Source organism: Mchenga conophoros, linkage group LG15 (genome assembly GCF_057382185.1).
Source record: "Mchenga conophoros isolate Kocher_MC1m ecotype Shallow Benthic linkage group LG15, M_conophoros_male_GT1.1, whole genome shotgun sequence".
NCBI lineage: Eukaryota > Metazoa > Chordata > Actinopteri > Cichliformes > Cichlidae > Mchenga > Mchenga conophoros.
The window spans coordinates 40,793,038-40,819,808 of NC_140540.1; the positions used below are offsets into that span (position 1 = coordinate 40,793,038).

The window sequence follows — 26,771 nt, forward strand, 5'->3', positions numbered from 1 at the left end:
GTTTATGTTTGTTGTTCCAATGATGTCACTAAATGCATCTCTTTATTATGTTTGTGATATAGCCAGTATTGAGTCGAATGCTATGTTATCAATGGATGTGCTCAGGATGTTATTCCTGTAATTTCAGTTGCCTTAGAAATTTTACAAGCCTGAGTTGTGTTTTTTTTTAAGAAGGGAGATGTAGCATGTTGACCTATGTTTGTATCAGCCACTAGATGGCACTGTGTCGCTGCAATGTGTGTAATTCACTGGCGAGCAAGAAGCTTCAGGGCAAGGGAAAAGAATAAGAAATAAAGTGGAAGCGGAGCAGAGATCAGTGTGTGCGTGCAGTTAATAAGAAGCTCGGTATACATACAAAAACAACACATCCTGGAGAGGATAAAGAGCTGGTCCAGTGTTCCGCGACCAGGACAAAAACCACATTGTTCCCCCTGTATCCGAGGTTCGACTAGCGGACGAACTCTCCTTTCCAGCACCCTGGCATAGACTTTCCCAGGGAGGCTGAGGAGTGTGATTCCCCTGTAGTTGGAACACACCCTCCGGTCCCCTTTCTTAAAGATGGGGACCACCACCCCGGTCTGCCAGTCCACAGGTACTGCCCCTGATCTCCACGCAACATTGCAGAGGCGTGTCAACCAGGACAGCCCTACACCGTCCAGAGCCTTCAGGAACTCGGGGCGGACCTCATCAACACCAGGGGCTCTGCCACCAAGGAGTTGTTTAACTGCCTCAGTGACCTCGCCCCCGGAAATTGGCGGGTCATTCCTCTCATCCCCAGACTCTGCTTCCTCCTCGGAAGACGTGTCAGTGGGATTAAGGAGGTCCTCGAAGTATTCCTTCCACCGCCTGACAATTTTCTCAGTCGACGTCAGCAGCGCTCCGCCAGCACTATACACAGTGCAGGTAGAGCACCGCTTTCCCCTCCTGAGACGTCTGACGGTTTGCCAGAATCTCTTCTTATTTTAAATTAAATTAAATCAACACTACAACTCGGAGCAGCTATAAGAAGAGACTTCACTGAAGAAGAGGAGCTGCATTAGTTTTGCTGGTTGTAAATAGATAACCACACTTTGGAGGAAAAGAGTAAAATGTTGAGATGGTCTTTTTATTTAAACTGTGTTCAAACAGCCTCCCTGGTGCCTCCTCAGAGCTTCGTGTGACCGAGGAGTCATTAGTTCATTTACACTAAATTAACCCTGACACTCATCCTCACACACATACACACTCATACTCTGACACACCCATCAAAAACAACAAAAATGCATTTACAGGTACACTGTGTAGTTTCTAGAGGATAAGACTTTCCAGGTTTCTACAGTTGCTTAACATCTGGTGTCCAATATCCTATCAGAACTTCTCTGATTATTCTGCATTTGATCTAAAAACCACACAGTTGCAGGAAGTGGGTGGAGTTTTCGGTGACGTGCCTCCTGAAAGACAAGGGAGGACTCGCTTGCGCTCTCTCTCTCATGCAGGAATTAATCAGCGATGGAAAAACAGAACTTCTTTCGAGTCCTCCGAGTTATTATGATCCAGATCAGAAAGAAAAACAGGTCAGACAGTGCGTGCTCCTCCTCCTCCATAAACCCGTCCCACCTGAAATAAATAAGGAAACAAAAATATAAACCCTGCCAAAAGGAGAATCAATAAAGTCACAGCTCCACATTACAGCATGAAATTATGAACATCTTCATGTCTTGAAGAACACATTTTTTGTACTTGAGTGTAAAAGTCTTACACGATCAATATGGTCACGCTGTATTTTCAATTATTAGTTTTTCTGTATCTATGAGGACTCACCTAAACACAGGCTATCGGGGCAGAGATGTATATTTTAACTGAATGTTTTTACAGCTGAAGGTGAAAAATATGTAGAATCCCTTTTATCTCATAGATCAGTGTGCTATAGTGCATATGACTTTTTAAATTCCAGCTTTCAGTGTCCTCCTCCTCCTCAGTATGTTTGCTGTTACAGGCAGATATTCAAAACTTCGCTCTGAGTTCGAGGTGAAGGCACTGCTAGATTTGCCTAAACATTGTGACCAACGCTGAGGCCTCACAGGAGGCCGTCAGCTCTCCAGCAAATTTGCTCTGTATTGTGATCAGTGATCACTGACATGATAAAAAAACCATTTACAGGAAATAATGACAATGATTATGGTTCAGTTTCATGTGTACAGACACAAGCTAAGTTTAAGCTACTGCTCTAAGTTTGTGCTAAGAACAAACTTTAAGATTGTAAATATGCGCAGGAGTTCAGCGAATAGCAGTTATTACCAGGAACAATAGTGGATACATTAACATTACATTAAACTTTGATGTCTTTGTTGCTGTGGTTCCATTTTTATGATAGTTGCCAAAAACGCAAAGAAAGGAAAATAAATCTTACATCACACAGACTGTAATTAAATAACTTCACTGTCTGAGCTTTTCTACGTTGCATGAACTATGCAATCATGCATGACTGGTTGTGACACCATCCGGATGAAGCTCATCTCATACACTGTGGATGAAGAACAGCAGTAAGACCTGTGGTGTGTTAAACTGAATTAGTGTGTATTTACTCTATGCGAGGGTCACGGCTGCTCCTCATTCCCAGAGCTGGGTGTCTGATTGCGCATTTGACTCCTCAGCTGTTCGATGAGTTCAGGGTTCTGCTGCTGCATCTGCTGAGCGAATTGCTGCCCTCTGCAGAAGCAAACAGAAAGGCAAAATCACCTGTTATTCATTGACACCACCAGCTTTAAAATACAGTCCCTGTGCTCTGGTACGTACGCCTGGATCAGTCTTGATAAATCTCCAGGTGCTGCAGCACTAGGAGCTGCTGGTGCAGCACTAGGAGCTGCTGGTGCAGCCCCAGGAGGCGGGGCTGCACCTCCTCCCCCTCCAGCGCCCCCACCTCCCAGTCCACCATACGCTCCAGACATCATCCCGGACATCCTGGAAGATAGGACAGGAAGTTAACTCTGAAAAACCACAGAGGAAGAATGGATTTCAGATGAAGTGAGACAGACTTACAGCTGCTGAACCTGAGGGTTGTTCATCAGAGACGAGGCCTGCAAAGAGACAAGAGTAGGATGGAAAAATTTACCGAGTAGAAACAGAAACTGTAAATACCTAAATTAAAAATAATGAGTTCTCACTGTCTATGTAAGCTGCAATTTAATCACTGTTCAAATGTGTCTGTGGTTTTTTCTGGTCATTTCTGAAATTCTACACTTCTTTAAAGGAGTGTCTTGTAATTAAGAGAAAATAAAAAACATTACTATACCAATGCTATGCGTGGCTGTTGAGTCAACAGAACTCATTATGTTGCTGTGTGCATGTATCTTTTAGAAATTAGTATCCAAGTGAGTTTTACCTACCAAAACTGACAAGACACACACCAGCATTATATGTGCTGTATGGACTAATAGGCATGTTACAGTTTCTGCATCTGAAAGGTCGTTAGATTCTGACGAGGATGCAAATTTGGCCATCATACAGATTTGTGATTTACTATTGAAAATAACCAAATAGCAATAGCATGTGAATGCTATCAAAACCAGATTTTTTCTAGCATTTACAGGAGCAAGCAAGATAAGGTTAGCCACCTACACCGCACCGACATGTTTACTGTCAATTAGGAAAGTTAGCCGATAACGTATTTTGCCAAAATCAGGAGACCTCATTGACTCAAAGAACTATATTGCATGAAACGGGATTCGATTTTGTGTCAGCAGAAAGACAAACAAAGAGCTCAGGTTGGAGTTTGTGTGGCTTCCATGAACTGAGCTTGGCTTCACTGCCCAAAACTGGCTTTCTTTCTGCTAAAGTAAGCCACACTGATAATGTGGTACCCAATGCAGCATGTTGCTGGCTAACCTTCACTTGCTTGTTTATTATCAAAATAATTTCTGAAGTCACATGACTTTGTGCTTTTGTATATTAGAGGCAAACTCTTAGAATGTGGTCTCATCATTTGTACGATGGTTCGATGCAACAGAAAAGGTGATTTAAAGGAAACCGAAACAAGAAAATTAGCTGTGAGCTCTGACGAGAGCAACTGGTTCTGATGGCTGCCAAAACTCCGTGACCGCTTAGAAATGTTACAGGCCAAACACTCAGATCTCACCATGTTCATGAAGCCGGGGTTACTCAGCAAACCAGCTAGATCGACTCCGCCCAGCCCTGCAGTCTGAGAGAACAGAGACAGGTTCACGTAAACACAGTGCTGTCGGGAAGTCGGAAATTTGATCCCTCATCCTGCCTCTTCTCACCGGACTGGACGTGTCCATCTTCTCCTCTGCGATCTTCAGATTGGTTTTGTAGGTGTCGTTATCTGGGTCGAGCTCCAAAGCCTTCTTATAGTAACTGACTGCTTCTGTGTGTTTGTTGAGGCTGGCCAGAGCCAAACTGAAACACAAGACGACAAGTCAGGGCCAGAGACAGCTGAAAACAGAACGCAAGGAGCTTCCAGCTTTTCATTCTTCATGCTCTAATGCTGCATGTTTGTCTACTTAAACAACTGCAAACTCCTGTATAACTGGTTAAAAATAAATAAATAAATAATGTAAAAACTTTGTGGAAATAACTTTGTGCTGGCTGACTTTGGTTTTACGGCTGCAGTCAGCACTGACCTTCATTTTCAGTAAATCTGCCACTTGTGTTTAATAACTGACAGTTTTCTTCCAAAGGCAGTGAAAACACTTCATAAATATCGTAAAACAAGATTTGTTTATTTGACCAGCTTCACAAAATCCAAAGATATTCAGCTTCAGCACAGAGCTTCATTTATGAAAACTGCAAACTTTACTTGTTCCTAAAATACTTTTACAAAGGCAGAGTATAAATACTCATCATCTTAAGAAAACACAATTTTTATATTTTATTTTACTATTCAACAGATAAATCCTGAGATCTGAAGGAGCCAAACACTGTGAAAGCTTTCTTTTCTGATGCTCCAAAGTCACTTATTAAGAAAATAAAAGTTATAGGAAAATTTTTAAGTTGGATCTCTTTGTGGAATCCATTTGTTCGAAGAACCTGGTTTCATTTACGTTCTTTTATCCCCAGTCTGTCTGATTTTAAAGGACATAGAGACAACAATCCTCTGATGAGCCTTTGTTGCTAATTCGTCTGTTAAAAATAAACGTGTATATGTAATGGAGAAAACTACAGCCGTGATGCAACAGTGTCCAGGGTGCAGATCAGAATCAGAAATAGTTTATTAATCCCGAAGGAAATTATAGGTTACAGCAGGCAGCAGGCTAATGGCACATGCGCACTTACAAAGGAACCCTCTGACCAAACTTTACACAAACATGTCAAAGAGTAGGCTGATAGGAAAAAAAAACACCAAGATTTGCTATTAGCTCGGGTCCACACCAGCAGGTGGCGCTGTGAGACGCATCCTTGGTGTAAAAGGAAAGCTCCTCTCTGCTGCCTAAGAATAAAGAAATGCCTTCCTGCAGTTTCCTCTCTGATAAACACAGGACATTTTTTCTACATGTGAGATGTTTTTGATGTCAATGTGAAATCGCTTCACGGCAACAATGAAAGACAAAGAGAAGATGCTGTCATACCCCATCCGCCCATAAGCTTTGCTATAGTTGGGGTCGATGCTGATGGCTCGTTCACAGTCCTGCACGGCTCCTGCGTAGTTCCCCAGCTTACTGTAAGCTGCAGCTCTGCACAAAAAACACACAAAAACTAACTGCTTCACGTGAACGTCAACAATCTGAACACAGCAAAACAACTGCAACAGAGAATTTGCATAAAACAAACATAAACAGCACCAAAAAAATCGTTTCTAACAATATTGTCATGTGACAAGATGTGAAGAATTTGTTTTCTTAAAGGACCAAACTTAAAGGTTTTATGTAACAAGGTATGTAAAAATATCTAAAGTGACAAAACAAGTGAAAACACATGAAAAGTGTTTGTTCTTTTGTTTCTGGTTCATCATCAAATACAATTTTACTGTTTTTAAAATAAAATGAACAACAAATATTTAGTGATGCTGAGGAAATGCTGACCGACCTGTTGCAGTAGTAGACAGCGTTCTGAGGGTTGATGGCGATTGCCTTCGAGTAAAACTCAACAGCAGCTGCAAAGTTGTCCACCTTCATCTGGTCGTTGCCTCCAGTCGAGAAAACAGAAAAGAACAAAAACACCCCACTCACCTGAGCACTGTGCAATAAACTTTATACAGCAAAGTCACTCTAATGTCATCTCTCACTTGCTGTCCTTGCTATCATTAGCATTAATTATTATTACACAATATTTATTCCATTCATTTGGCATCACTGATTTTTCCTAGTATTTTGCTGTGTAGAGATACTAATGCTATAGTATCATGTGAAACATAGACTTTTATATTTACTTTTAAATGTTATCTTTAACTTTCTCTATTTCACTTTTTTTAAGCTATTTATTTGACTTTATTTTTTACAGACACTTTTTATGATTTTTTTTTTACCTTATTAAGTAAAGTTTTTGTCACATTACCCTTTATTTTACTGAGCTACTCTACTATAAGCTTAATTTTTTTATTTTAATTGCATTTATTGTTTTGGCTGCTGGAATCTCCCAACTTCATTTTAATCCTCTAAGTGATGACGTGATGAATCCTGCTTCCAGGTCCAAACTGCTCCGTGTTTATTAAGGCTGTTGTGTTTTTAACATGTTTTAATACTTTGTACCTTGTTCTAATCTCAACAAGCCCATAAAAACAGTCAGTGATCACTGTCGGCCTCTCTCGGTTTTAATCATCACTGTTCATTTTACAGCTCAGTGTTTAAACCCTTACGATGTAACTGCAGCCCAGCAGCAGTATATGAATGACTAACCTCGTATTGTGGATGGATTATCTCAGTTGTTCTCCTGCTGAAGTTTGGTCCGTTTACAGCATCCTGCCATGCGACTGCATTTGTCCCTAACTATCAGGAACCCTCAGGTTAACTTTTATCGAGTGGAAAAAAGTTAGCGTTCATCCTCCAGCTTCACTGTGTTTATGCTAACATAGTTGTGTGGCTAGTGATCACGTAGCACATCATTATATAGCAGCTAGCCCAACTTCAGTAACCCTACAAACGTCACTGCTGTTTAATTTTCTGTCTTCATTTATGTTGGAAGTGACAGCAGAGCTGTACGTTTGAATTTATTCATAAATCTCTCAGTCAGAACATGCTATATCATGCTTAGGTGGAAGCTAGCGAGCTAACTTCCTGCTAACTTCTAACTCTGTTAAATGTAATAAATCCTGTTTTCATGGATGCCTGGATGTTAAACTTCATTGTTACACCTGGTAAAGCAGCAACGCTGATCATTTTATTAAGGATGAAAGAATTTAGACAGTTTTTAACTCTCAGTGATGCTGCAGTGTTCGTTTGACTTTATAACCTGCAGCAGAGTTTGGGCCTGACACAGCTGATGTCTGACGTAAAGACCAGATAACAATAAATACATGTCCTCTTATTTCTATACTGAGGATAGATGATTAGACAGAAGTCAGCACTTTAGCTTTCATCATTAACCTGCCTTGAGGCCACTGTTGTTGCCTGCTTACATCAACAGTACTGCATTTGTGCTTGAGTAAATTATCACGTAACTTTACTTCTGACTGCTGTATTTCCAGTTAATGTATCTGCTCTGCCTCTGTGAGTCTCTGTTATAGAGTGTCAGGAAAACCAAGGGTTACTTCCTACAGCTTTCCAAAAACCTGATTCAAGGAGCTGCAGGTTCATTTGCATCATCTCTTCCTTGTACCAGCTTAACCCTACAAATGAACACAAAGACAAACTAGCTGCTCTAGATAACGTGTTCACACCAGCCTGGACTCACCGTCACTTTTGAGTCTTTCAGCCTCTGCTTTCTGTTCCTCTGTTGGGGAGTTTGGGGTGGAGTTGTTGTTGACCTGCGACTGAGCTGAATACTGTCAAACAAACAAACACTGGGTTAAATGAGACTTCCTGTAAAACAAACAGACAGACGGACTCTTCAGGTGTGCAAGATCACAGAGAAACACTTAAAAAAAAATGCTCATGTAAAATTAACATCTGGTGCAACCTGCACTAAGGCCAGTGCTCCATTTAAACGTTTAAAGAATGGCATTTGGATCTTCACCAGTATGTAATAGCTTACTTTGCCTTTTGTAAGCCACAGCAAATAATACTGATATTTATTATGCATTTCGTTTCAGCTCTGGCTTTGGAAGAACAGTGAAATTAACTCAGACTTGCTGCAGGACATTGATGCAAAGGCCAAAATGTTCAGACTTGTCATCTCTGCAATACAAAACAAACCGTTTGGAAAGTTGCAAGGGTCTTCTGCGTTTACCTTTGCTGTAGCGGAGGTAAAGATCTCCGGTAACGTCATGGGGACCGCGAGACTCTGGTCATCGGTGGAAACCTCAAACGCCGTCTCCAAACACTGAACAGCAACTGAAAAACAATAAGATCATGTCAACAACAAGGTGGTTCTAAAAGATAAAATAAAAGAGCCACACAAAAGGAAGAACGATTCAATCTGTCGTGATCTTTCAACTACTCCAAGATGTGGAATCAGAAACATCCCTGTGTGTCCTGAGGTCTTCTCACCTGTTGGGGAGTTGGATCAGGTGTTGGGGGAGGATAACAAACAGTCTGGGAGCCCGTATGGCCAGGTTTACTACTGCAAACTTGGTTCTGGTGTAAAAGTATTGTTGATATTTACTGCGAGAGCACAATGGGACAATGGGAATGGGAACTGAGGTTTGTTGTGACTGACCCTGTTGCACATCTATTTCTGGAAGTTCAGAGAGGAGAGTATTTAAGTCAAGCACACAAACTGATTTACTAAAAATTGCATGTCTTATTTTTTGCAATTGATAATGAACTGACTGACAGTGTTTAAAAAGAAAGCACAACTTTTGTAAATCACCTGTAAAAATAAACACACCTATGAGTGCTATTTGGAAATTGTGCTCACATGGCATCTTGCCCAATTTAGTACATCTGGCCCACAGTGAGGTATTCTCTTAGAGCATCTGGCAGAGCCTGAGGTCCTTTTCCATCCTCTGAGGGGAAACGTGGATTAACTGAGGTCACAGAGTTAGTTAAAAAACTATTTTGTGACTGGACTTTATGCAGATGTTGTTTGTCTTGAGCTCTTCGGGTGTTGTGAGGGTTTCCTGGTTGACACGTCGATAAAATGATCCAACTGTTTCAGAGGCACACTTGAGGACAGCGACTCTGGAATAGCCAGATATGGTGGTAAAACATTCCGTGGCATAAATGCCTTTCCCTCTCTGAAGCCTTTATTATACTTTGTGTCTAGAAGTCCACTATGGTTTGCTTAGGTCAGAGTGATATAAATTTTGTCAACAGATATTTGCAGCTGTCTTGTGTCCACAACAGAGCATCATAAGAGAATGTCTATGCCAGAGTAACGGAGGAGCCATTAGGTGAACCTCAAATTCAGGAGAAACAATCAGGTTTTCATACTGATTGAGGCGTATTGGACCAACTCTTTATCCTCTCAAGGACACTTTGAAGTGATGGTTTACTCATCTAGACACCATTTGTTTTGTTTTTCTCGAGAAAGTATTCAACGGCATCCATGTAGTGTTATAGCACGTGTTACATGTGCTATGTAGAGCTGAGCAATATAAGATTTTTTCATATCACGATATGTTTTTTTCATTTCAGGCGATAACGATATCTATCATGATATCAGCCAAATAACTATATTTGTAAGATTTAAATGTGCCGTTGCTCACAAGTAAAATGTGAAATAATCAGCAGCTTGTTTTTATTTAAATATTTATTTCCCATAATAAGTTCAACAGGGTAGATGTACTTAAGGAACATGAGACTTTTTCAGATAAATAAAGGCAAATATTATAAACTACACTAAAGGCAGCCGCTAAAGCGTTTAAGTTTCAAAATAGAACAAACGAAACAGACTAAATTGTCAATTCCACTTAGAAACAAAATATTAATTCTACAAATAAATCTTAGTTTGTTTTACAGAAGAACAGACAAAACTGACTAACTTTTGTCAATATCAAATAAACTGAGAACTAAAAGGAAATTCTCAATCTCTCCTTGTTGCATAGCTGAGCTTTTCAAACAGTTTTAACAGTTACTTTAGTCTGACAAAAGCCGAATGACGAATTAGCGCTTCCAGTCAGAGACTGAGGCTACGTCCACACGTACACGGGTATTTTTGAAAACGGAGATTTTCCGTTTTCGTTTTAAAAAATAATCCCGTCCACACATAAAGGCAGAAATGAAGGAAAACACTGCTATGAACATGCCAAAGCAGCAGGTGGCGCTAGATTCCTAACCGTACAGAAATGTTGGCCAATCAGAAGTCTAGAAGCCTCGGTGGGAAAAAGTAAACAAAGCTGGGGCATAGAAGCAGAACCGAGTCGTATGTGTGGAGGGACAGTAACTGTGTGTATATGTAAGCATTTAAACACTGCAGAGAGTAGAATTAACAGTATTGTAGAAATTCATTTCACCGAAACAATAACGTGGCGCACAGTGTGACGCATGCACCAGTTTATTGTATTTCCAGACTTGCTTTCGGCACATTTACAGTGCACGCTACTCTGTTTTTTGTCAGACTTGAAATAGCCGAAATACCTTCACACTACGGAACTTCTATGGCTCTTCCGTTCGACAATCTCTCCGGCGTTGGAACCATCATCTGTTTTCTCTTCGGTCACGCTCGGTTGATTTCTCTAGTCGGCACACTCATTTCCTCCATTATGCGCTGGCTGCTTCCCAAACAAATACACATGTGCGGCTTGGCACTTGTGCTGTACCTAACAAGTCACGCGACGTGACGCTGCGGCTGTGATTGGTTCGGCTCTGCGCTACTGAATTTGGATTGGCTGACCTTTTTTTTTTTTTTAAAGAGGACAAGAGCGGCGAGGTCTATTGCGATAGTTTAATTTCTCTATCGAGTAAAAGTTATATCGCGATACATATCGTTATCGTTCTATCGCCCAGCTCTAGTGCTATGTGAGCTATTTGGTCTCTATCAGGCTACCAGGCACAAGTTTTGAATTAGTGATGGCAATGCAAACTGCCAACCTGCCCTATGTCACAGATTCTATTAATAATCTTTGTGGACAACACAGAGCAACAGCATTCAGCAGGTGAAGGGTGTCAGGTTCAGTGGTCTCTTTGCTCCTTGTTGATTTATTACAATTCAGTTTTATTTCTACAGCACACACAACAGATGTCTTAAGACACCGTATAGTGTGAAATAAAAACAGAACACAAAGAACAAAAAAATTAGAGAGTTTACAAAAGTTAGTGACATGCAATATAAGGACGCTGGGAGTGAAAAGAGGGGGGGAAGAGGATGATGAAGAAGTGCCAGTATCTAAAGGCTCTGGCTGCTATAGTAATGAATAGTTTTTAGGTCAAGATTTCTATTCAAAGACTGATCTAATGTGCACTCTTTGCTGGGCAGAAGTACAGAGACTTGTGTTAAAAAAGTGAAACAAAAGTGAAGTACTGATTAAATTTCACTCAAGTAAAAGTGAAAAAGTACAGGCTCTGAAATGTACTTCAGAGTAAACAGTAGCTCTTTTCTACTTGCTGTTTTTGCCCAAAGCTAAGTAAACCTGTGCTGATCCTTGTAATGACACAATAACAGTATAGTCAGGAGATAAAGTGAAATTTGGCAGATGGGTAAACCTGTAAGCCATCCTTTCTGTGACTTAATACTGATCATAAACAAAATAACTGTTGTGCACCAGCCCAACACAGTGCTTTACAGCACAGCAAGCTAACTTGTTTATCCTGCATTAAACGGCAGGATTTTATGCAACATGCATTCATAGACACGATGCATTCGTGCATCACGTGCATCAAGTGCTTTGAGGGTCTCGTAAAGCACTATATAAATGCAATGCATCATTATTATGTCTATTTTGCAGGAATGTTACACATAAGCTTCACATAAATATATAGTATTTGATTAAAAAATCAAGACATTACATGTACAGTGGGGCAAAAAAGTATTTAGTCAGCCACCGATTGTGCAAGTTCCCCCACCTAAAATGATGACAGAGGTCAGTAATTTGCACCAGAGGTACACTTCAACTGTGAGAGACAGAATGTGAAAAAAAAATCCATGAATCCACATGGTAGGATTTGTAAAGAATTTATTGGTAAATCAGGGTGGAAAATAAGTATTTGGTCAATAACAAAAATACAACTCAATACTTTGTAACATAACCTTTGTTGGCAATAACAGAGGTCAAACGTTTACTATAGGTCTTTACCAGGTTTGCACACACAGTAGCTGGTATTTTGGCCCATTCCTCCATGCAGATCTTCTCGAGAGCAGTGATGTTTTGGGGCTGTCGCCGAGCAACACGGACTTTCAACTCCCGCCACAGATTTCCTATGGGGTTGAGGTCTGGAGACTGGCTAGGCCACTCCAGGACTTTCAAATGCTTCTTACGGAGCCACTCCTTTGTTGCCCGGGCGGTGTGTTTTGGATCATTGTCATGTTGGAAGACCCAGCCTCGTTTCATCTTCAAAGTTCTCACTGATGGAAGGAGGTTTTGGCTCAAAATCTCACGATACATGGCCCCATTCATTCTGTCCTTAACACGGATCAGTCGTCCTGTCCCCTTGGCAGAAAAACAGCCCCATAGCATGATGTTTCCACCCCCATGCTTCACAGTAGGTATGGTGTTCTTGGGATGCAACTCAGTATTCTTCTTCCTCCAAACACGACGAGTTGAGTTTATACCAAAAAGTTCTACTTTGGTTTCATCTGACCACATGACATTCTCCCAATCCTCTGCTGTATCATCCATGTGCTCTCTGGCAAACTTCAGACGGGCCTGGACATGCACTGGCTTCAGCAGCGGAACACGTCTGGCACTGCGGGATTTGATTCCCTGCCGTTGTAGTGTGTTACTGATGGTGACCTTTGTTACTTTGGTCCCAGCTCTCTGCAGGTCATTCACCAGGTCCCCCCGTGTGGTTCTGGGATCTTTGCTCACCGTTCTCATGATCATTTTGACCCCACGGGATGAGATCTTGCGTGGAGCCCCAGATCGAGGGAGATTATCAGTGGTCTTGTATGTCTTCCATTTTCTGATGATTGCTCCCACAGTTGATTTTTTCACACCAAGCTGCTTGCCTATTGTAGATTCACTCTTCCCAGTCTGGTGCAGGTCTACAATACTTTTCCTGGTGTCCTTCGAAAGCTCTTTGGTCTTGGCCATGGCGGAGTTTGGAGTCTGACTGTTTGAGGCTGTGGACAGGTGTCTTTTATACAGATGATGAGTTCAAACAGGTGCCATTCATACAGGTAACGAGTGGGGGACAGAAAAGCTTCTTACAGAAGACGTTACAGGTCTGTGAGAGCCAGAGATTTTCCTTGTTTGAGGTGACCAAATACTTATTTTCCACCCTGATTTACCAATAAATTCTTTACAAATCCTACCATGTGGATTCATGGATTTTTTTTCACATTCTGTCTCTCACAGTTGAAGTGTACCTCTGGTGCAAATTACTGACCTCTGTCATCATTTTAAGTGGGGGAACTTGCACAATCGGTGGCTGACTAAATACTTTTTTGCCCCACTGTAGCTTTTATATCCAGCTTGTCAATTAGTATCAGTTTGTCAGCGGGCAGTCCTTACCTTCAAAGATAACCCCTCTTCCTCCTCTACTGTCCTGTTTCTCCTACATCTTTCTCTATCTCTGACTCAAGTTATCTCTCATTCTTTTCTCTCCCTGAGAAATACAGCAGCTGGACCTTTAGCTAGCAAACACACTCCATGACAAACTGCACAAGAACAGTTTGTGTGTTTACTGATGATTGTTGAGCAATTACAGAAACGCTGCATTTGAAAATAGCTGCTACTTAACATGTTATTCCCTGTATGCTCGCTCCTCTTAGGGATATCTGCACCAAGAACACCACTGGATTGTTCTGCTCCACTTAGCTCTATAAACAAAGCCTCTTTCATTTCTTTGTACATGATACAACCTGGTGATGGATACACCAATAGGACTGTCTTTTATGTGCTACTGGTCCCAACTGGGCTACTTGGCTCAAATCCGTCTGATGTTTGAAGGCACAGACTAACGTCTTAAACCCAAAGTAACAAACCCATTTGGTAAATTTAAGCGGTAAAAAATATAAGATTATGTGTAAAAATGTAGACAGTCAAAGTAAAAATTTGTCATAAAAAACAATACTCAAGTAAAGTACAGATACCTAAAAATGAGTTACTCTGCTTAATTTTGAAGTATTTGTACTTCTGTTTCCTCTGCTGCTCCTCCAACCCAGACTCAGACATATGAAGCCAGGCTATGTGTGCTGCTGTATATATGTTGTGGAAAGAAATATTGAAGTGAACTTTTTTTTAGTGCTGTAGCTGACTCAGTCAGAAGATCTGCTGGCATAACAGTCAGTGATGATTTTGACCAAGATCACAGTCAAATGGAGTCACAGGAAGTTTGAGCTTTTGTAATAAAAACAAATATAATAATAATAATAATAATTCCATTCATTATGATATCCCTGGTCCGTGGTTATAAGACACTACGACACACGGCAGCAAACCACACAAACTCTGAACATCATACTTATTCCCCATGAGAAAGTTTAAGTGTGCATTCTGAGTCAGGAGAGAAATGAACTGAGCAGCTTCATGTTCTTCTTCTTCATGTCTGAGGACTCACCTTCGAGACTCTCCTGAGCATCTGAAGACAGAGTCCCTGACTGGAGCTGGTCATGGAGGAACTGGATGATGGAGAAAGCGAGGCGTTTGTTGTCTGTCATGGCGGCAGAGGTGCTGCGTCTCTGTGCTCACTGAGGGAGAGACACCCTGCAACTAAAACCTTGTTTCCAATAAGAACCGGAACCCTGTAAATGTACATAATGCATGCAATGAAATCCAAATCATTTAAATACCGCTTAAGCATTATATGAAAATAGTGCAGTGCATTTGTTCATTAAAAAGAATATGTGCCAACTTTGAATTTGATGTGAGCAACATATTTCAGCAAAGTTTCAATATGTACTACATAACCTCTTCTTTTAACAACACTAAGAGGAGATCAGAGGGTAAGCACATAGCATATCAGTAATGTGTTCTGAGCCTAAAGCCAGAGTTTTCAAGCTTACGAGTGTGGCTAACTTTAGTTGACTATAGGAATTTATGTTAAACACCTTACACGGTACGGACCAAACCAGAAATGTTGCCGTGCCGGCGTATTTACACTATAAAAACCAGTCTGTTTTCAAAACTGTGCTGCCTGCAGGCCTAAGGGTCACAGGAAAAGGTTTCCAGCCTTTTGCCCTCATGACATTTCTGCTAGCTCTCTAACTCTTTCTATCTCACAAACTGCAGACCCCATCTTTAATTCTGAAATACTCAGCATCAGTAATGCCCTTTTTTACACCTCATTAGGTCAGTAATTAACCTCATTAGCTGTCAGATATTGCAGACGTGTTTGATTTTTTTTAAATCACATCACTCTCTATATGTAGACATGCAGCATGTATTTATATGCATGCATACATTTTGTTATATTTATTACTTTCTTTGGTATCAACCAGGATTGAGTACTAACTTTGATGTACTTTGATCACACCTGCTTATTTTGAATTTGATCTCTGCAGCATGAAGGAATGCCTTTATTGTCATTGCACAAACTTCTTTGTTTCAGCCTCTGCTATATTGCTGTTTTGAGGGGGGCGTAGAGTTTAGTTGTCTGGGTATTCTGCCAGATAATGCTATTAATGATACATTAACACCTTGTATCAACAGTGATTAATGCTCGTCAGGGACATGGAAGTACCTTCTTTCCACCACACCATATGTTTAGCCACCCCCTTTGGTATTAGCATGGAGAATGTTCTAGCAACTCCAGCACTGTGTGAGCAGAGCTAACGTTAAACACCTCTGAACATAAAACCATTACACAAACAGAACAGCTGATGCGGGCTGATAAAGGAGATCTGTCTGTCGTGTTTTAAACTGCTCAAATCAGTGAAGTTTATGAGGAGTCACCGCAGACACAGTGACTCAAGATCTCTGGCTAATTTCTAGCTTGGCGTGCTAGCATACCAGTTAGGACAACTACAAATCAGCACACATCTACGGTTTATTTGGCTCTTGAGGGTATACGTTACGTTTTAAAATGGGTTTCCTGGAACTGCTATGACAAAGCTCGCAGTCTAACGCTATTACTATAATCGGTACTGAATTAGGTGGTTATGCTGTATTGGTGAAACCCTGAAAACTTAAGACTACAACTGACTCGTCGGACACGAATTTATCTCCTTTGAAGTTAACAAGCAGCTGGTTTATCTTCAGACTGAGCATGACTCGAAATGGAAAGAATGTGTCAACAAAAAGACGAAGCTGAAGCTAAAATGCTTGTATTTAGTCAACCCGTGTTACTTTCTGTATGCAACACAGGCCGGATTTGACAGATGATTTCGAGAGTTAAAGATATGTCTTTAAGTTTTCCTCTATTACACCTGAGGGTCGCTCTAGATTCTAGAAGAAAGACCACGATGTACTGCAAGAGATTTGAAAGGAGCGTGACGTGTTCGTCAAACCATAGCGGCACGATGCTAACGGGTGGCTAGCTGATCATTTTCCTTTGAGTACATAGGCGCTGCTTTATAAATAAACCTTCCACGCTGCCAAAGCGAGGCTGACAATACAGCTAAGCGTTTCTCCTACCTGTCGTCTCCGAGTTTCAGATGCGAATCAGTCCTAAAAAAGAGAATTTACGTTGCTTAGCTTCTTTGAGGAACACTCACTCAGTTCGTTCATAAGCTTGTCGCAGAATGATGTCATCATGCGAGGATGCAGTTGAGGGGTCGTAATATTTTTAGCGACCTTACTCACTGCCACTGCATTATTATTATTATTTTAATTAATTATTTATATTAAATTGAACAAGTCTGGCAGAACACACAACTGTGAAATAATAGAAAAATAATAATAAAAAAAAACAATACACTGAGGGTCCTGGGCCATTCTGAAGGAAGCTTAAATTTCCGTCGTTCTTACGCATCTTTACGGACACTAAAATTTGTACCTGACAGGGGCGCCTCCAGAATTCTTTCATAGGGGTGGCCATATGGGGACCACTAAAAATATCAGGGTGGCACGCAAAAAATAGAATTTCTCCTTTTATTATGCTGTTATCAAATATAGGTCACTTGACAGAAAAAAAAAATCCCCCCAAAAGAGAGAAAGTAAAGAATTTTATCCAGTAGACTCGCTCATTTTTCAGGAAGTGATGCCTCCAACTGGTGAGGCATCCTTTTTCTTTGTTTCATTCTTCTTTATTATTATTATTGATATAAAGCTGGCCATTTTCACATGACAGTCACTTTCAAACTTTTTTAGAACTGCATTTTTTTTTAAAGGAATAGAAATGGAGGTGCTCCAAATATGCAAGAACAAAATGTCCCTCAAAGTGAGAAGAGTCAATTTTAAATCAGGTAACTATTTCATTTGTTTTTATTTTTGATATATGGAAAACTGACATGCATAAAGGAATAATGCCACATTTTTACCAGGAAAGGTTAGTTAGTTTTCTTGAAAAACATCAGGTAAGAGTATTAAATTCCCTTCAAACCTTTGTCATGGATCATATATACAGAAACCCATGTTTATTATTATGTTATCATGTTTATTATGCTTTTACACTTAAATAGTTGTTATGTGTGCTTTGGGCTTTATTCTTTTTACAATAGACTTTTGTCACTCCTCTCTGAAGTATTTTGAATTGTTCTAAACTGCACTAAAGTGTTGTGTAGCTGTGTAAAGCCTAGCTGATAATCCTGTATATAGCTTCTTCACTTTTTACTCTGTCTTTAATAAATGAAAAATATTTATAAAAAGAACTTCTCAACACCTCCTTGCGTGCTCCTCCTCCTCATTATAGCAGATTGTGGTTGTCAGAGGATTAAACTTGGCCCCGGACTCACCGCAGGCTGTTGTCCTCCGACTTCTCTGCTGTCTGAGGACCAGATTGAGGACAATGGGCCTGCTGAATATTATCAGCTCTATCAAAGACCGAGCTGAAAAGTTTCTAAATGAGAAAAATGTGGTGACGGATATTCTGGGGAAAATGGAGGAGAAAACTGGGATCAAGAAGAAGGTCATTGCTCTTGGTACGTGTGATTTAATCTTCTAGAATTATTTTTTCCCAACTTGCTGCTTTGTGTAGTAGCACATGGCTAATTCTGGATCATTCTGCTCTCGTTCTAGATGTAGTTGGTTTGTATAAAGCTTGTTGCAGGCCAGTGGAAACCTGAAGAGGATTCAGTTAATCCTCCTGTGATCAGCTACCGTCCACAACAGGAAGCTGGGAATGTTCAGGAGGTTTTCTGCTTCGTTTATTCTGCAGTTAATCCTCTGCACTGATAAATATTTTGTCATACTGAACTCAGATAAACTGGCTCTGCGGCCCTCGGGGTTTTAGCATCGTTAAGCTCCTGGTTTTGTGGCAGTGCCTGCTTCATTGTGTCCAGTTCCTTGATAGGACATGTATCACCCTGAGCTGAAAGCTGAAAGTCTTCTGTTTAGTACTTTCTCTGACTAAGCAGTGATGGGCAGAAGTCTCCTTATCTTCTTATGTTTTAGTTCCTGGATCAACTATGTTAGCAGCTTTAAAGGACTGGTTTTACCCCAGTTTGATGCTGGTCCTACGCAGAGCTTACGTGTAACTTTTTGCCTGCTGCACAGAAGACCAGTCATAAAATATCTGTGTAGGCTTCATACCAGGAGTCCTTCACTCTGAATGGGTAAATATCTACAAACACTAATGTGGTTCAGTGAAACCTGCGGGAGTCTCAAAGCTTTCTGCAGCTGTAACCTTGAATAACTCTCTCTCTTGGGGAAGACAAGATAACTCTTTATTGTTATTGCACAGTCATACGTGGCTCAATAGTACAATGAAATTGGAAAAACTGAAACTGGGACTAGTATCTTGTGTGGAACTAAAGCTGTATTTTAACACCTTTAATTAAATTCTCTGTCACAGTTTGGTTTAGACAAAAAACCCCAAACAAATTCTGAAAGGACACCAGATGTTTGAGGTACCACGATAACTGGCTAATGATCAAAGCCAGTCATTGTTTACAATGATACATTATTTCATAAGCATAAAGGGCACTTTAAACAATGACAGGTGATATAAGAGAATTATAACTGCTTAGAAACAATCAAAAGAATAATCGTACCCACACTGGCAGCTCATCCAGTTTCACACGTTTGCAGCAACAAATGGAGAATCTTTTAAAAGAAACTTTGTTACAGCAAAATACACAAGACTTCACTTGTGACGTCAGATTTTATAGATTTTAAAATGTTTTCACAAATTTAGCAAAACAAAGCTAAACAACAAAAACAACAACAACAAAAAACTCCAAAAAACCCCCCAAATAATCCCCCAAAAACAAATCCTAACCTTCTCCCCATCGACAGATTTTTGGTAATCTTTTGGGTATCAAGAGGGTAACAGAAGCTGAGGTTGTTAACAGGATTCTTTCTTTTGACTTTATTATACATCTTTACTGTCAGTTGTTTCCTAGACCATGTGGTCCCTAACATGGTCACAACATGTTAGCCATTTAGATGGAGGCCTGTTAATTATTTTTAGTCCTGTGTGGACATCACAAACTAATACAGATCCAAATATCCTTCTTGATCCTGGGACCCAATTCCTTTGGTGGAAGGTTGAAACTTCCGGCCTTGGAAGAGTTACACAGACTCTCAGACTGTTCTTCATATTTAATTATTTTGGGATTTATTGTCTTGTTGGGTTTCTGGTTTCAGGAATTTTAATTAGTTTGCACCATGTTACTTCATCTTCATTTCTAAAGGGCAAATCATCCAAATTAGCAAACTAAAAATGGGGTGACTGGAGCTCAGGTGGTAGAGCAGGTCACCTACTAACTGGAAGGTGTTTCAATCCCAGTCTGCTCCAGTCTGCATGCCAAATATCCTTGGGCAAGATATTAACCCCGTGTTGCTCTCCGATGCATGGATGGGAGTATGAATGTGTGTGAATGTTAGACAGTAAGCGCTTAGAAACAGCTACGAACAAAGTGCTTGTGTGAATGTATAAGTTGTGTAAAGCACTCTGAGTGCTCAAACAGAGTAGAAAAGTGCTATATAAGAACCAGTCCATTCACCATAAAAATGGCTTTTCCCTCTCAAACCGCTGCTGATTGATATATTTCCATCCAGCTTTGACAAAGAAAACCTCTGTGGCTTCAGGAGTTCATTGTTTGGCTCGAAATAAAAAACGTTTCTGCCATAAAATCTTAAAGGCAAAACCTCAGTGTGTCCATACTTGATTTGTCTACGGTCAGTTCAGTAAAGGTTATTCAAACATCACAGCAGTGTGTTCAGTGTTAACAGAAAATGGGAAGAGAACAACCACGTTGCTCTACTTCTGCCTTTCCTGCTGAATTTCTAAAGCTGTTGCACATTATATTGTTTTATAAATATGTCGACATTTTTACAAGAAAGTTTTGTTGTTTTCTAAAAATAGATCCAGATCAAACAGCGTATTTTGTTGGTAGTGTTAAAAGGGCTCTCAGGTCCGTGTGAACACAGTGATCCAGTGAGCAGGGAACAGCAGTGTATTGAGAGCACGTTGATGCTGGTGCAGTGGATTTGTAGCACATTAAGCAGGACATGATGTCAGCGTGGTGCCTGGTGCTCGCTGTCTCCCGCTCTGAGCCTTGACGTTAAAGCTGATTATCCACAGAGACAGGCAGCAGAGCAGCGCCGCCTCCATGTGTGAACAGCAACATAAGCTGATCAGAGGTAGGACACTTTTTTACAGTACTTCCTGTCTGTCTGGCTGTCAGCCAATCAGTGAAATTTTGCTTGTTGTTCAGATTTGTTTTGATATTTGGCTGAATCGCCCACACTGTTGGCCTGTGAGCTCTGCACTCTGTGCAGAGAATATACCTTGTTATTCCTGTCTTACATGGATAACGAAACAGGTTTTACTTCCTGTTCATGATGGACATCACCTTTCTTCATTGTAAGTTATGGAAGGCTATGAAATATATGGAAATGTACATTTAGGTGGAACCACAGATCGCAATGCTGCCTCTTAGCAAGAAGAAGTCCTGAGTTTGAATCCAGTCTGGTGCCTTTCTGTGGGGAGCATGTTTCACCTGTGTTTACACGAGTTCTCTCTGGACATTCCAGCTTCCTCTCATAGTCCAAACACATGTTCATTGGATATGAAATCAAATTATGTAATGCTATGGCCCTGTTCTTTTGCCCACGTCTACATTGCTGGTCAGTAAGAAGTCTTTTGCAGGAAACACTTTCTTCTGCATGATTTTGGTTCCAAATTGGTCGAGTCTGTGCTAAACTGGCTGTTTTTTGCAATGCAGTCTAATGAAATAGACTATATTAATAAATAGCAGCAGTACATAGAAAACAAAACATCTGTGTCTTCATCCAGGTGCCGTCTCGCTGACCGGACTCTACCTGGTGTACGGATATGGTGCCTCCCTCCTCTGCAACCTGATTGGTTTTGTTTATCCAGCTTATTATTCGTAAGTTTTTATTTTTAATTTTTTCTTTTTTCTTTTCCTCGTTGTGGTAGGAAGTCATTGTCATACTCAGTGGATCCATGTGGCAGTCTCAGTATAACAACTGTGCCTACAATACACTGAGTTTTCTTGGTATTATTATCTTTTTGTGACATTTTTGGCATACAGCGATCTTTTCCACAGTATATATTTAATGATATTTGGACATTTTATGCATTTATATAAAGACATTTTACTACATTTGGAGACATTTCAAAAAATAATTTTATTAGAGATGTTCAGACATTAATGTCATTAAGCTTAAGGATGTTGTCTGGTGTGTATTCTGGTTTTGCCCTTGAAGAAGCACAACTGATAAAGATGACTTTGTCTGGATAATTTTGACATCATTGAAATTGTGACTGATTTCACTGTTAAAGTTTATGATATTTATATCTGTAATACGGTTCAGTGACTAAAGCAAATAGTCGTGTTACTGGTGCAGAGGCACAGAAGTCTTTATCATATTTGAAGGATCAACATGTTTCTCAGCTCTTTTACAATACTCCAACTTTGTGCAGAGTCAAAGCCATCGAAAGCCCGTGCAAAGAAGATGACACAAAATGGTTGACCTACTGGGTGGTGTACGGTGTCTTCAGTCTGGGCGAGTTCTTCTCTGATATTTTCCTCTACTGGTTCCCATTTTACTACGCTTTTAAGGTGAGATGACATGTAGCAAGCAATGATACATGCTAGACCCCTTTTTGGAGCATACCCTAAAGAACAAAATGCTTCTTTTAGGACGAAATATAGAAACAATATTGCATTTATATCCACTACTACCTTTTTTGAAGGGCTATGACCGTCATACTAGAATTGAGATCAGGTAAAAGGTTTCAGTGACTCCAGTAATCTCCTTCTTATGTGGTTCCAGTGTCTCTTCTTACTATGGTGCATGGCACCAATGTCCTGGAATGGCTCACAGATTATCTACAACAAAGTGGTTCGGCCTGTCTTCCTTCGCCATGAGGCCACAGTGGACAACATGGTCAGCGACCTCGGTGGGAAGGCCATGAGTGCTGCCGAGAACCTCACCAGAGAAGGTAAAACTGGCCCAGGACCACCGCTAGGGCCTTTTACAGAAGATTTAAATATGTACGTACTTCCTCTCTCGCTCTTCTCCCTCCTTAGTCCTGACCACTCTGGTGAAGAATAAAGCCATGATCATACCATCGCCACCTGTTGCTCAGTCTGAAGCTAAAAGTTTACCAAGTACATCAGGAGAAACATCCACAGCTAAAGTTGGTCCATCAGAGATGAACGAAGAAAGAAGAGTATGTAAAATACACGTTTTCACCCTTTACTCAGTCCGTTCACTTTGAATTATATCAGTGAAAGCAGCTCAGGAAACTTGCAGTCTGCTGGTTTATGTCCTCTCTATAAGCTGCTGAGTGATGTGTTCTCACTCAGAAAGCCTTGTAGCATCTCTCTTTACTGTCAGTAACCCAGCTGGGAAAACTGATCAGCAGTCCCTTCAATATAGAATCCCACTAACACTGTTTATGTAGCGGATCAGTACTTGGAGTTCAAGAATTGTTTAGATCAAGTGGCTCTGATGAAAGCTGATTTGTTTCTATAAAAGTTGTCCACATAACTTACAGAAATCCACGGTTATTAATGACACCTGTGGCTGTTAAGTGGACTCCAGTTATGATTTTGTTGCTTGTGTTTGGCTAAAGTGGACTCACAGTTGATGCTGGAACAGACCTGTCCTTCATTTACATCAAGTGTTTATGTGTTCATATAGGAGATGAGGAATAAACTCTGACCTGTTGCTAATACAGCTATCTTGTTACCTGTTCCAGCCTTTCCTGGGTTAACCAGTTTGGTAAGTCAGCTGGTTAAGTGTTAAAAAAGTAGCACAGTGTTGTACAGACAGTGAATGTGGTGTGAAGCATGTAGACCAGCAGTGCTTTTAATGGTCTGAAGCTAAAACAGACAGGATACTTTATCCTAGGTGTGAAGACCTGAACTGACCTTCTAATATTCCCTCCTCAACTTTACCTGCAGCTCTTAGTGGTCCAGAAGAAACAGAAGCACTAGAAAATGATCTGCTTAGTAGTTTTCAACATTGGGTCAGAGTAAAGATCAGGACCAGAGGGTGAACTAAAGGCCCAGTATGAGATAAATATGTTTAGAAAATCTAAATTACTATTATTATTATTATTTTATCTGAAAGTGAGTAAGTCCAGAATTACAGTCTTGCTGCAGCTCTCCTTCCACACTACCTACACCAAAGCAGAACATGTGGGTTGGATGTGTATCAACATACCATGGTGGCAGAAACTTTACGCACACTCATCATTGGCATCGTTTGCATGAATCTCGTGGTATTTTGGGCTTTTCAAGATTTCTTTGAATTGTTCCTCTTCCCACGGTGGAATAACTGTACACCTTGCATGTTTAAAAAAAACAACAAGAACTGGATGCACTTTGAACTGATTTTGGATTTTCTCTAGTCCACACAGTCACATACCCCCACTAATGTTTGGTTAAATGTCCATTATCTAGTTGCACCTGGACCAGACACTTCTGGTATCCATCAGCAAGCTTTGAGCAGATATTTAACCACTCTTCTTGGCAGAATTGTTAGAGTTTATTTGTGTTTCAGTTGTGTTCATGTTTGTATTCTTCTGACCATCTGTGGATTAGTGAAAAACATTAAAATGTCCCAAACCAAGTACCCATGACATTCATGCCCATGATGAGTGTGCGTAAACTTCTGACCACAACTGTACATTCAGAGATTAATTTAAGTATTCAAATTAATCCATGAGGTTGTTTTAGGAACCCCCCCCCCCAAATAATTCACTTTTCACTTCCCATTTTAATGTTTTTTGTTTCTAACCTTTGGTTGTGTCTGTTATATGTCTGCTCATCAGGATGAACTCAGTGTAGACTGATGGTAAGTTACTCACAATAACAAATCAAAGTAATACAGAGGTGATAAATAACTTTCTTTCTAAAATATTTTCTGAAAGTCAAACTTCACATCCAGATATTTGTGTTCTGTTCAAACAGTTTCTACAACTGAGCTGGAGAGTAAAAAGTTAGCTTGAGGGGAGGTGGGGGATTAAATACGTCCTGTAATTGAATTCAATCAGTTTTTTTAACTATTAAAGGAGATGAACATGAAAAGGAAGCAAACAAACACTCAGTTACTTTAAATAACCAAGTAACAGGATTTAGTTTGTGTGTTGAAAACACGCCATAATAAATACATTCTATGTCTATGCTTCTTATTAACGTAATAATTATGGTAGGATTTTACTTTACAAATTAAAAAAAGAAGCAGGAAATCACAATCCGGTAAAATAATAAATGAGACTGTGTTTCTTTGCTGTTTATTCAGTTCTTTAGATAGCAGCAGAGGAAGAGGAGGAGCCTTGGTGAGGAAGAAAAGGAGGGAAAGAGGGTTTTTCCTCATCATCCTGACAGATTTCAACAGGATTGTTACCTCTGTCAAAGAGACTGATTTCCTTTTTTTAAAAATCATGTTGTAGTTGTGCAGCAGGACATTGTGAAAAGATCTTTTTACTTCTTTGTTTCAAGATTTCTGGGAACAATTCTTTTCTTCTTCTTTTTTTTAAGTTATTAAATCTTTTCTATGCAAACCTCCTGAATCTGGATTATAAATAACTCACAGAAGCTGTATTGTTGCCCTGGATTTTACTTGTTTCTACTGTCCTGATTCAGATAGAAGACCCAGAATCTAAATGTCTGCTAAAGTAAATCAAGCTCACATCCACACTTCATAAGAATAAGTCAAAAGTTCACCTTACATTTAAAGATTCTTTATGAAATAAAATTAAGTGTTGGTTTTGTTATAGGCTGGTCTGACCTAAGTTTGTGGGGATTCTACTTTTGCAGCATAACTATGGGACTGCTAGCTGGCTGGACTGTTTAACTGAGTCTGTCAAAGTCTTTGCAGATGTGATCATTTATTTTCAGACCCGGGCAGCTAAAGACTTTTTCCATCATCTGCACTTAAATTTTTCCAAATACTTGAATGAACTGGCTTCAGCAGAAATGATTTCTGTTTTGTCTTATTTGCAGGATCTACTGTTTAGCACAACGCTTGCCGCACTGCTTTTTTTGGTGCCCAAGGATTCCAATTATTTCTCTTCGTGACTCGCTCTGCCCTCTGACTAGTTTGACTTTATTTTTTTTTATTTTTTTTACTAGTTTGACTTTAGATGAGTAGCTTCTTTATTCTTCTCATAGAATAAATGACAATTTTTTTGTGTTGCCAGGGAGATCTGTTATTTAGGTGTATCATGAGCATAACAAGGCAAAAATGGACAGTACTCTAGTAATCAGAAGGTCATAGTCACATTCTTTGGGTGCAAAGAAATACGTCATGTGTTCCTGGATAATACTGTATAATCACAGTAAACAGGTGTACTAGAGTAGTAGACCTGTTCCTATTTGAGATGAATGAGATAAATGAATGCTTTTGTGCTATTGTGAGCTAAGCAGAGTCATGGAGCTGGAAATGAGATCCACTTTACATGAGAACTGTGCAGAATAATTCAATTTTCACTCTTCAGCTAAACGGCTTCTTTAATGTGTTCACATGTTTGCACATTGTTGTGATAGACTGTGACATGCTTACCTGATGGAGTTTGCACTTGACCTTTTTTTTTTTTTTTATCATTTGTTATGTAAGTAGTTGCACACTTGACTTTGTAACAGCAGCAGTTGGCTCTGTACTTGGCTTTGCATGTTTCTCCTGTTCGTACAGTAAAATCTAACCTCACTGTGTCACACATGCTTTAGTTTATTGCACCTTCTGTTTTTATTTTTGAAATATTGCCCACATATTGTTTCTATGTGCATTACTGCCACCTTCTGGTACATTACATCCTGGAAACAAAGACAAATTACATACAGTACTTTAAGATAAAAAACAAACATTCAGGGTTTCCTATGAAAGTCTTTACAAATATCTGAAAATCTTGCCCATCCCTGCTAATGATGACAGTAAGATCATCGTTTTCTTAACACAACTCTCCTCACCAGCTCCTACCAAGCATGCAGGAAAAACTATAAAAACTCTTTGCAAACTAGCAGATTTACTGATTCGTCTTCTATCAAAAGAAAATGAATGTGCAACAGTTTAAACAGTTTCTGACATTTTTCAGCAAATGTACTGAACAACTGCTGGTTTG

At 40.0% G+C, this 26,771-nt stretch overlaps 2 protein-coding genes across 8 annotated transcripts; one reads left to right on the forward strand and one right to left on the reverse strand.

Moving 5' to 3' along the window:
- Positions 1-1,084: 1,084 nt before the first annotated feature.
- Positions 1,085-16,845, reverse strand: sgta (small glutamine rich tetratricopeptide repeat co-chaperone alpha). 3 transcript variants are annotated; one of them, XM_085247057.1, is made up of 12 exons: positions 16,706-16,845; positions 14,691-14,874; positions 8,320-8,423; positions 7,825-7,915; positions 6,022-6,121; positions 5,565-5,669; positions 4,260-4,395; positions 4,115-4,177; positions 3,019-3,056; positions 2,776-2,940; positions 2,565-2,688; positions 1,085-1,596 (listed from the first exon to the last, which is right to left on the reverse strand). In XM_085247057.1, the coding sequence occupies exons 2-11, from the start codon at positions 14,788-14,790 to the stop codon at positions 2,577-2,579; spliced, it is 1,014 nt and encodes a 337-aa protein (XP_085103183.1). In that variant the 5' UTR covers positions 14,791-14,874; positions 16,706-16,845; the 3' UTR covers positions 1,085-1,596; positions 2,565-2,576. The 3 variants fall into 3 exon arrangements, with proteins under 3 accessions (XP_085103183.1, XP_085103184.1, XP_085103185.1); XM_085247058.1 differs by having other exon boundaries at positions 16,786-16,842; XM_085247059.1 differs by lacking the exons at positions 14,691-14,874; positions 16,706-16,845 and adding an exon at positions 8,580-8,758.
- Positions 16,846-17,946: 1,101 nt separating this feature from the next.
- Positions 17,947-26,371, forward strand: reep6 (receptor accessory protein 6). Of its 5 annotated transcripts, none has more exons than XR_014888475.1 (8): positions 17,947-18,150; positions 21,471-21,564; positions 22,122-22,260; positions 22,475-22,643; positions 22,732-22,874; positions 23,348-23,428; positions 24,483-24,505; positions 24,953-26,371. XR_014888475.1 is itself a non-coding variant. In XM_085245990.1 (8 exons), exons 1-6 carry the CDS (start codon positions 18,018-18,020, stop codon positions 23,418-23,420), a joined length of 693 nt encoding a protein of 230 aa, XP_085102116.1. In that variant the 5' UTR covers positions 17,947-18,017; the 3' UTR covers positions 23,421-23,428; positions 24,483-24,505; positions 24,953-26,371. The 5 variants fall into 5 exon arrangements, 4 of the variants coding, with proteins under 4 accessions (XP_085102116.1, XP_085102115.1, XP_085102117.1 ...); XM_085245990.1 differs by having other exon boundaries at positions 23,406-23,428; XM_085245989.1 differs by lacking the exon at positions 23,348-23,428.
- Positions 26,372-26,771: the final 400 nt, after the last annotated feature.

Excerpts from the sequence above, each read along its gene's own strand:
- reep6 (XM_085245989.1), top strand. The coding sequence starts at position 18,018 with ATGGGCCTGCTGAATATTATCAGCTCTATCAAAGACCGAGCTGAAAAG. Across the intron at positions 21,565-22,121 it reads GTTTATCCAGCTTATTATTC|AGTCAAAGCCATCGAAAGCC; the intron begins GTAAGTTTTTAT and ends AACTTTGTGCAG. Across the intron at positions 22,875-24,482 it reads AGATGAACGAAGAAAGAAGA|GATGAACTCAGTGTAGACTG; the intron begins GTATGTAAAATA and ends TCTGCTCATCAG.
- sgta (XM_085247057.1), bottom strand. The coding sequence starts at position 14,790 with ATGACAGACAACAAACGCCTCGCTTTCTCCATCATCCAGTTCCTCCAT. Across the intron at positions 8,424-14,690 it reads TGCTCAGGAGAGTCTCGAAG|TTGCTGTTCAGTGTTTGGAG; the intron begins GTGAGTCCTCAG and ends ATTGTTTTTCAG. Across the intron at positions 5,670-6,021 it reads GCTGTCTACTACTGCAACAG|AGCTGCAGCTTACAGTAAGC; the intron begins GTCGGTCAGCAT and ends TTTTTTGTGCAG.